The sequence below is a fragment of the Parasteatoda tepidariorum genome, chromosome 8 (genome assembly GCF_982258835.1).
Source record: "Parasteatoda tepidariorum strain Cologne lab strain chromosome 8, Ptep-v5.0, whole genome shotgun sequence".
In the NCBI taxonomy this organism is placed as follows: domain Eukaryota; kingdom Metazoa; phylum Arthropoda; class Arachnida; order Araneae; family Theridiidae; genus Parasteatoda; species Parasteatoda tepidariorum.
Genome location: NC_141762.1, coordinates 15185985 through 15197002, shown reverse-complemented (window position 1 = coordinate 15197002; position 11018 = coordinate 15185985). Strand labels below are relative to the sequence as shown.

The 11018-nt window shown below is 38.7% G+C and overlaps 2 protein-coding genes across 2 annotated transcripts; both read left to right on the top strand.

Annotated features, from left to right (window-relative positions):
• Positions 1-7671: 7671 nt before the first annotated feature.
• On the top strand, positions 7672-8244 carry LOC147805751 (uncharacterized). Its single transcript, XM_087149461.1, has one exon. The coding sequence runs from the start codon at positions 7672-7674 to the stop codon at positions 8242-8244; it is 573 nt and encodes a 190-aa protein (XP_087005587.1).
• Positions 8245-8828: 584 nt separating this feature from the next.
• On the top strand, positions 8829-9698 carry LOC122273929 (uncharacterized). Its single transcript, XM_043057898.3, has one exon. It carries the CDS (start codon positions 8829-8831, stop codon positions 9696-9698), a length of 870 nt encoding a protein of 289 aa, XP_042913832.3.
• The last annotated feature ends 1320 nt before the right edge of the window (positions 9699-11018 follow it).

Here is an 11018-nt window from a genome sequence, read left to right as displayed (position 1 = left end):
TAAACGTGAAAGACGCCAGTGAATCACTCGACGAGACAAACACTACACAGACTACAAGTTAAACTTTCAAAAAAAAAAAAAAAAAATTTTTTTTTTTTTAATGATTCGTTATAATCTCTGCGACCAACTCAATTCATACCAATGCCGTTTATGACTGCAAGTATTTGTGTGCATTCACCTCAGCTGGTCTGGAACAAGTATTTGCTATCTCATTACCTGGCAAGTTTTTTTAAGCTGCACCATCCAAACATTTATCAATTTAAAATTTTTCCTGTGAGACATTGGGAATATCAAGGTTCTTTTATAAAGTGCAACGTTTTCATTTTGTACAATTATGGATTTGTACGTGCAAGAATTTCCCAGCACCTTTTTAAAAAACTCAAACGACGAAGGACTCGTTACATTGAAAACAGACAGCGTGCCCCCGCACTGCGCTCGCATTGAAAAAGGTTTGCGCTGCGCCTGCTCTTCAAAGGATGGAATCGTTGTCAGTGAGCAAAGCATCACAATCAACAATGACGCCCATTTATTGTGCGCATTTCCTTGTTACGCCTTACCAAACCGTTGCACTCTTGAAGAGCAAAAGACGATCGTGGCATGGTTGACTCGAGAGAAATTTTACAATTTTGGTCATCATTGCAAACGAATCGGGAATCAGAAAAGAAAATTTGAAAGATTTTTAATGCCCAATACCGTATTTTTGAAAAAATTAAACATTTCTTGTGAAAAGTGTTCAACATTTACATTAAGAGGTAACCCGTGTTTTTCTTGAGTAAAAACGTTTTATCGGCTCAAAACAAGGGTCACACGTTGGAAAGCGTTTTATGTCTAGATGCATCGACCCAGTAAATATGAATTACAGCATGCTGTTTTGTATGCAACGGAACACACTCGCGTGTACATGATGAAAAAATACCGAAAACGATATCCTCATTTGTTTCAACACGCTGAAATACATACTCGTCCCGCAACGCGTCAAGATTATTATATACCCGACTCATTGGCTCAGAAATGCATTGTGGTGGAAAAAACTGCATTTACCGAAAAGGGTTGTACGATATTGAGTTGCTTTCCATACAAATCAAATGGAATACCCTGTGAAAAAACGGATCCCGTCCAATGGATACCCATCGGAAGCAATCATCTCACCTTGGCGTGCCAGCCTAGTTGTTGGCGATCCCCCTCGACCGTCGATTCCGAATGGATCGACGGCCAATGTATGGTGGTCAATCCTTTGAAAAAACTGCTCGCCACATTTCCCGAAAAGGCATTTGGATTAGAATCCAAACATACTTTACACGAAGGGTTGGATTGGAAAAAGGGAAACATGTACTTGAATAAAGATTATTGTGCCGCCTATGGTTTGAAATTTGATGGAAACGACTGCTATTCGCCGACTGGACAAACCATTTTGGAATTTCTCTTGGGTAAAACAGTGTATCGAACCATTAAAACATCAGCCATTACACCTCCTAAAAAGACATTACCCACCATTCCAAAAGACGTTGAATTTCCAAATGTGCCGGACGTGACAGATATTACAGAGGCATCGGCTGACGGATCAGAGATTGCCAAAGACATTGCCAAAGAAGTGGCATTTGATTTTGGATTAGACATTACCGTCTATGCCGTGGAAAAGATTTTGCGCAAAAAAGCGCCAAAACTCATTGCAAAAGCGGCTAGTAGCATTCCCATCAAGTCTGCCCTCACGCAAGTGGTATTGAACCAAACGGTATCTCTGTCTGTCCGAACATTGGCCACGTTAGGAAAAGTGTTGGGTGGTATAAGCAATGCTTTCGTCATATTCAGCATTTTTTCTCTCGTATTGGATGTCATCGACCCTTATAATTATGATTCGGTATTGACGGCAGACATGCTAACCAAGATCAACAAGCGGTTGGATTTTTTGTATTTCACGAAGGAAAATGAAGCGATGCGCCTCATTACGCCTGAAGTGGTGTGGGATACAATGTTGGCAGAGGAAGATGAATCGGGTCGTTATGAATTTATGTCTGAAAAAATTTTAGAATATTTGACGGCTCTGCGTAAAAACACTATAAAATCTGCGCCGAAAAGAAAATTGTACAATTTCCAAACTCTAAAGGAAAAACAATATTTAAACTGGAGCTTACATGGTGCTTTTGCATTCATGTTGATTGTTTTTACATTGCTATGGATTGAATGGATACACGTATGGGCAGTGTGTTTATTTTTTGCATTGTTTTACTTTACATGAAAAGCTTTCAACATTATTTTAAAAAAAAAGTTTTTTTTTTTTTTGACGTTGTAGTTTAAAGCCAGACGTTTAGTCTTATGATCTCAGACTCGTCAGAATTTCTTGAAGCCCTCCAACTTGCAACTTTAGAATTTCTGGGGCCTCGCAACTTTAGAATTTCTGGGGCCTCGCAACTTTAGAATTTCTCGGAGCTCGCAACTTTAGAATTTTTCGGAGCTCACAACTTTAGAATTTCTCGGAGCTCGCAACTTTAGAATTTTTCGGAGCTCACAACTTTAGAATTTCTCGGAGCTCACAACTCTAGAATTTCTTGGAGCTCGCAACTTTAGAATTTCTTGGAGCTCGCAACTTTAGAATTTCTTGGAGCTCACAACTTTAGAATTTCTTGGAGCTCACAACTTTAGAATTTCTTGGAGCTCACAACATTAGATAATACTGGCTCAAGTTCAAACGTCAATAGCTTCGTTAAAAAAAAAAAAAAAAAAAAAAAAAAAAATTTTGTAAGGATTTAATTAAGACAGCGATGCTCGACAACTCTGCTCACAAGAAAATTCATTGGAAAACACGCAACTTGCAAATGGTATCAACTGTGTGGTAGCCAGCCACGTACAGTGGGTCGCTTCTTTATCGTAATGAGCGTTTTACGTGGTTTGGTATCTCTTTTTGTGGGATGCGTTCTCGAACAATGGCTCAACAAATAACGACACGATTTATTTGGAAGACGTTTCTGCTTAAAATTTCCATCCTCATTCTTAAAAGTTATCCTATGTGGCTTGTAATCGTACACCAATTCCGAATGGTCATTTCCCCATTTCAAAAAACGTGAACCCACTGGACCCGTTGCAGACCGATCACTCGCAGCCGAACTCACAGATTGACTTCTGGCACGACTCCCGCATGGAGAAAGAGAGCGTGAAGATGCTCTGGAAGAGCTTGAAGATGACGAGCCACAGGAAGAAGCCGCATACGGCATAACACTCCAATGTGTTGCGTTTGTCGTCTTTTTCTTGTTTTTTGATCCTTTCGGACGTCCTCGCTTCCCCGGTATCTTGGGAGGTTTTTTCTTACCCGAGCCTTTTGGACGTCCCCGCTTCCCAGGTTTCTTGGGAGGTTTCTTCTTGCCCGAACCTTTTGGGCGGCCACGCTTACCCTTGGGACTGCACGTACTCGATGGAGGTGTAGGTGGGGCTAGCGCTACGATAGGACTCATGTAATCGCTCAAAGAGACATCGCTGTCACACGAATCGGTTTCGTGTATTTTTACCATGTTTTCTTTTTACTTATTTTAATCGATAAATGCTACCCACCCAGTATTCTAGATTGTGCTTGCTTGCAGCTTTGCAAACATCCTCGGGTTTTGAAAGGGTCAAATATTCCACACCCATAAATGAGGCGGTAGGCACGTTAAACTCCTTGTCAATACTACCCGATTTATAGAATGGTAACAGACCCAAGATATTTCGCAATTCGGTAACGTTTCCATTCTCAATTGTTTTGCAATAGAGCAAATCCAAACAATTTTGCACGACCTGCTCGAACGCCATCACGCCTCTGCTCTGAGGAAAAGCAATGCACCACCTTTGAACAAGTGATTTATTTTGCAGCATGTAATCAAATGCATCCCAAAAAGCCAAATACATGGTGAGAGGTTGAGTGTATCGAGTCAAATCAATCAAAACGTACGATTCCGACGCTAATGTCTGTTGTGTCTTTCCTTGAATGGTTAAGGAACTACCGCGTTGGGCTGAACCCGTTGAATGTCTTGCGTTTGGATGGATTTGTCTTGCAGCTTTAACAATTCTTGGGTGTGTCTAATCAACAGTGGAGGAGACTCACCATGAAAGAAACACACAAGAGTCCAAACCGTTTCGAGATTTCTTGAACAGTTGAAATGACTTGTAAACACTACCAAACGAGATGCTTTGGGTGGTTTCTCCAGTATTTGATCGGGTAAAGGCTCCAAGACGACCATTAAATCACAAAAGGTATCTAAACCTTGATTGGGAGTAATCACGCGAATACGGCCGTCTGGAGAGGATGGGCAATCGTAATAGGCAGACTGTATAGCTACATTGAGCTGAGGGTCTAAACTCAGAGCGTTAAACACTTTTTGGGGGTATCGACCCAAATTTCCAAACACAACCACGTGGTCATGTCTTAAAATAAATCGAAATAAATCTTCAATCGTATTCATCATTCCTTTCTTTATAATGATTGCTTTAAACAAGTATTTTTAATTTCATTGTAAAACAAGTCGCTCAAACCATGCTGGAAGTAAATACAAAATCATTGGTTGTAACTAAACACAGGTTGTTTTGTTCAGAGGATATAGTACTTGAACCTTTTCAATCCAAATATGTAATCATAAAAGAAAATCTGAATTTTTTGCCAGGTTTTGAACATGTGATAGCGCAGCCAAGTACACACCTAAGCTTGCGCTTAAGAACCAGTGTGTTAGCTAAACTTTTTAAAGAATCAGATAATCACTATAGGCTTTTAGTGGTTTTGGTTAATTATTCAAATAAGGAAGAAAAATTTTCAAAAGGTGATTTTTTAGCTACACTGAATTTTGTACCAATGTTTGGAGATCGCAATCAAGAACACGGGTCTTTTGAGATTCCACCCGAACGAGCAGTAAGCCTTAGATTTGATAGTAACAACAAGGATAATAAACATAACGATTAATCAATTAAAAAAAATTTTTTTTTTTTTTAAATGAGTTGAAGCTTCACACTCTATTCATTTTCTTCTCGGAGCGGTGAATGTTAATCACAAGTTTCGTCTGCCTGGAGCCATCTGCCAGATTCCACCACATAGTGCAAGTGCTACAATATACATTGCAGTCTGTAGGTACACAAATAGTTTTTGGTCACTCACAAATACTGAAGCAGTTTTTGTTTCTTCATTGTACGTCGAGTACGTTAGATATCCAAAGCACACCAGTCCTACAAAGGTTACAATAACCAACACCAACAGCAATATTGTTCTGAGGTCCATACTTTATTATCCCATTACGAGTATCAAGCCCAGCAAAACCATACACGCCAAATTTCCAACTGCTGGGTAATAGAAACCAGACTGATTCAAATTCCAAAATTCTTGGGCGTTTACACCTTTCTCTTTCATGACTTTAGTTTGATCTATGGTATATTTCTTGGCGTTGGATATTTGGTACATGACATATACTTGAACCACAACCGTTATAAGCAACAGTCCCAACACCGTAACCAAGATTATATTTCGCAGGCCAAATTTCATCTTGTTTTACAAAAAACAAACAAGATATGGCTGTACATGGTCTCATTCATACCGTAGGCGTGCTGCTTGGTCAGCGATACGCGCCTCTCGAACTATCATTTGTGGATGTAACTGGATACGAGAAACATTTTCACATCAATTGTCCAATGCCTTATGCCCATCTGAAATCCATGTATCCTCACAACTATCCAGATGCCATTGTGACCACTGATCAAGCCACCCCCTATTCAGAAGTGCTTCATTTTTTACAAGAGCATTATCATTTTTTGGAAAAAATGATACCTGGAGTCGTATTTGGTTGCAAGGTACTGACGTATCAAATGAACGTCTTGCGAGATGCCGAGATACCCAGAATTTTGAATATAGTTACCTTGGGTGTACCTTCTTTGACAAAATTATCCGCCCAATACGCTGTAAATATACTCTGTCCTTTCCACAAGCACATTAGTAAGTGTTCTCTCGTGGCTCTCGTATTAATCCTGCGGTATATGTTGGAGCAAAATCTTGTTTTGCTTCTCGGCCAAGAGGAGCTTTTCGGACAAGTGAAAAGTGTCGATGACGGAACTCGTGTCGAGGGGAACGTTGGAACACGACTGCCACAAACTGTCCAGTCGAGCATAGGAGAGTAAACGTTGAAAAACATCAATGACCCGTGGTGGTGGGGAGAGCAATGTCACTTCTGAAATGGAGTCGTGCACCACAGAAACGTTTTGTAAAAATTCAAACGCTTTGGAATGGTTCGAGTCCAAACAGGATGGATAATTTCCATCTAAAAATTGATTCAATGCTCTCAACACCAATTGTTGAATGGATTGGGAGAGTGCGTGGTCGGGTCGAAATTTCATAAAGCTTTCCAACGTGCTTTCCGATTGCCAATGCACGGCATTCACATATTCGTGGGACGGAACGATAAACGTGGAAAATGGATTCAAACGCTCACCACGAGTTTCGCAAGTGAGTTGATACAACCGTTCGTTGCGTTTCAAGACCAGATCCCGGGCTGCGGGCAAGGGTTGCAACTCTTGTGGAAGTCGGTTGCGAGATAAGTACTGTTGAACCAAATTTCCCCAAAATTCAGCAGATTCAAAGTGAAAGGGTCCCGAAGAACCTTCAAGAATGGCTTTGAGATTCAAATTGTCGTCTTTTACAGTATTTTGGCGAGGGCGAGACAAGAGACACATCAAATGATTGAAAAACGAGGTGACGGCCCTAGTACGAAATACTGGCAAAGCATCCGGATTCTTTTCGAGTGAATCCAGTAACAGATCTAAATCACCTTGTATTTGATAACGATAGTTTGTGAGCCCACCCCGATGAAGCATGTCTTCCCAATAAATTCCATCCTCTTCCAATAGAAAGATTAATTCGGCGAGTTCACAGGGTGGAGGGATTTCTTTTCCATGGTTGCACCCAAACAAGAGTTGTTTAAACCAATTTATCAACGAGGAATGTGACATCTTGATTCCAACGATGCAAATTCCAATGAAATGGATGTGCGCGAGCCGTGTAATATTCAAGAAAATTGCGTGCCATTAAACAATGGAATGTATACATGGCGAAAAATAACATAATATATAGAATCAACATGATTTCAGATTCTTGGTTCACCAAATTGTTATTTCAAAAAAAAAAAAAAAAAATTTTTTTTTTTAATGAGTTTGTTTAAAAGCAGTCGTTGAGCTTTGTCGATTCAAAACTCCCGTCACACATACATTGAAACATGGCTCATTTAGATTTAGAAGCAGCAGTAATGCCAACACCGCCTGATGAATTGTCACCCGGAGTTGATTTGTATTCTCCAATGGATGTCGATATTGAGCGGACAAGCAACCTTACCGAATCGGACAAGCAACCTTATATGGAAGATTTCGATTCAGTTCTCAATCAAGTTCTCAATGATTTCGCTGAAGACAATCAAATTTTGTATAATGGAGTAGATTATATTAGCCTAGATAAGACTCACTCGATGATATCAGATACTCAGAATTTTTCTGGAGTTCTAAATGAGGAACCTCAAATCTCAAAGCAAACGTATTAACCAAACGTATTAACCTTTAACAACAACGTAAAAAAAAAAAAAAAAAATTTTTTTTTTTTTTTTTTTTTTTACGTTGTGGTTAAAGGCTGAGCGCTGAGTCTTACCGGGTTCACAACTCCAATCACACATACATTGAAACATGGCTCATTTAGATTTGGAATTTTTCTTGTTGACTGAATCAGCTATAATGCCAACAACGTCTGACGAATCGTCCCCCGGAGTTGATTTGTATTCTCCAGTGGATGTCGATATTGAGCCAGGTGAGCAAGTAATTATTGATACTGGTGTAATTTTTGCCATGCTCGATTCGAAAATTGGATTATTGAAGGATAAGCGATCTGTGGTGACCAAACGAAAATTAAAAGTGGATAGTGGCGTTATTGATACTGCATACAGAGGAAGCGTTAAAGTTGCATTGCGAAATGTCGGGGATGAATCAGCGCATATCAAAACTGGCGAACCCATTGCGCAAATGATTTTACTTTTTTGTCAAAGACCAATCTTACAAAGAGTAAAAAGGATTTCCACCGAAACAGAACGAGGTATGAATGGATTCGGCTATTATTATGAGAAATCGGGCAAACAACCTTATATGGAAGATTTTGCTTCCCATTTCGAAGGAAATTGTGGTGTGCCTCGGCAAACACCCAGTCCCCAAGTATGTACCTCGACAACCCTCCTGACCACTCCAAAACAAACTGAAGTGAGGTAAATCCAGCCAGCATAACCGGTTGTAAACCCCCTCATACTCACTCACTTCCAAACTGACTCGCGTGGAGAGAGGACGCGTTCCTCAACCCTTCATTAAAATTATCTAATTCTTTACAATGTAAGTTTTCATTATATGTTTTTATAAATGTTTATATGTTTGTTATAAATTAAATTTTTCCTTAACTTAAACTTTTTTTATTCTTATTTAATTTTGTAATTAATTTTTAATTACGCAATTTAAATATAGCATGTTATTAACTTTAAAGCACACACGTGCTATAATTGGTAGACCCGGACTTAAACTTTAAGTTGATTCTTTATTTAATCGCAACTTTCCTTGCAATATAATGAATTTAAATCTATTAGCAATATGTTTATTTTAATTTTATTCATATTCTTTTTTATGTTCAAAATTTTGTATGTTATACCCACGTGTTTGTGTCTGATTCTGTGGTAGTACTGTGCGCGTTTTTTTTTTTTATCTCGTGGATTAGTGTGTATATAGCGTAAGGAATGCTTTAAAATTAATTTATAAATATTTTACCTTTATTCTATTTATTGTTTTGAATTTTTTTTTGTCCAAAAATGCCGGAAAACGAACAGCCAGGAGACGTGGTGAATGAAGGAGCTTTAGTTAACATTCAACCTTCTCAAATTTCTCGCGTTGCAATTAAACCACCTCCGTTCTGGAAAAACAATCCAGTGTTATGGTTTGCACAGTTGGAATCGCAATTTTCAATTTCTCAAATTTCTACCGACGCTACCAAATTTCATCACGTTGTAGCGGCCATTGAATCTGATATACTTAACTCTGTTCAGGATTTAGTTTTAAACCCTCCTGCTGCAGACAAATATTCAGCTTTAAAAAATCGCTTAATTAGTATTTTTTCAGAGAGTGAAGCTTCTAAAATCAGAACACTTTTGCAAGGACTAGAGTTAGGTGATCAACGCCCTTCCTATTTGTTAGCTCGAATGCGAGAACTAGCAGGATCTCATCTTAGCGAAAACATTCTTAAATCGCTGTGGTTAGCCAGATTGCCTCAAAATATACAAGCTATTCTTGCTGCGTCAAACGAAAATTTAACTCAGTTAGCTGCAATGGCCGATAAGATTATTGAACTCGCTAGCCCTATCCAAATAAATTCTACTGAATCAGTTGTAACTAGCGCTAATCCTACACTTTATGATCAAATTTCTGAACTTACTAAACAAATTAATGAACTAAAAACTAGTTTTCAGGAAGCTCAGCAAAACAGACAAGGACGTGAGCGAACTAATACCTATCGGGGTAATAGAAATCATAGTAGGTCCCGTTCTAGACAAAATTATTACCGTGAACCGCAGAATAACATGTGTTTTTATCACACTAACTTTGGAGATAGAGCTAGAAAATGCAAACCCCCATGTACTTTTCAAAATTCGGGAAACCAACAGGGCAGCCACTCCAGGCCATGAGTGGCGAACGCCATATTGATCGTATTTATTTGGCCGATCCCTCTACGAAATTAAAATTTTTGATAGACACAGGAGCAGATGTTTCAGTCATTCCAAAATTTTGTTCAAAGGCTAATTATCCAGAATCTTTGGTCCTATATGCTGCAAATGGTTCTAAAATCCAAACATATGGTACTAAATTAATAAATCTTAGTTTAAATTTACGCAGGAAATTTTCTTGGAACTTTATTATAGCCGATGTAACTCAGGCAATCATTGGAGTTGATTTTTTAAATCATTTTAATTTATTGGTCGATGTTCGTAACAACTGTTTAATTGATAAATTAACTAATTTAAAGTCAACTGGTTTCACCTCAAATAAATCAACTCAAATTATAGAAATTACTCCAGTTCTAAATGACTCACCCTTTCAGCAAATTTTAAATGAATTTCCATCGTTGACAAACCCTTCAATAGTAAATAAACTAAATTCCGAATCGCTGGTTTATCACCATATTGAGACTCTCGGACAACCCGTTTATGCGAAACCCAGAAGACTCTCTCCCGATATTCTTAAGGCAGCAAAGAAAGAATTTGAGTATTTGTTAGAACAGGGAATTATTCGCCCATCAAAAAGCCCCTGGGCTAGTCCGCTTCACATGGTAAAGAAAGCAAATGGCGATTGGAGACCATGTGAAGATTATCGTCGTGTTAATGCAATAACCGTCCCCGACAGATATCCCGTTCCGCATATCCAAGATTGTACACAGCAATTTGAGGGCATGACAATATTTTCAACTCTAGATTTAACCCGAGCGTACCACCAAATTCCTGTTTTTCCTGGGGATATTCCAAAAACAGCTGTTACAACGCCATTTGGCCTCTTTGAATATGTATATATGCCCTTTGGCTTGAGAAACGCTGGTCAAACTTTTCAAAGGTATATACATCAAGTTTTGACAGGGTTTAATTTTTGTATCCCATATTTTGACGATTTGTTTATTGCATCCAAAAATGCAGATGAACACAGAGAACATTTAAGACAAATTTTCACTAGGCTTGAAGAACACGGGTTAAAACTTAACCCTTCAAAATGTGTTCTCGGTAAACCGCAAGTTTCATTTTTAGGGTGCTTAATTACACCATCAGGTGTTAAGCCTTTACCCGAAAAGGTAAAAACGATCACTGACTATCCCCAACCAAAAAATATTGCAGAGCTTCGCAGATTTTTAGCAATGATTAATTTTTACCGGCGATTTTTACCAAATGCAGCTCAAACCCAAGCCCCATTACACGATTTTTTGAAAAACTCCAAGAAAAATGATAAAACTTTGATTCCTT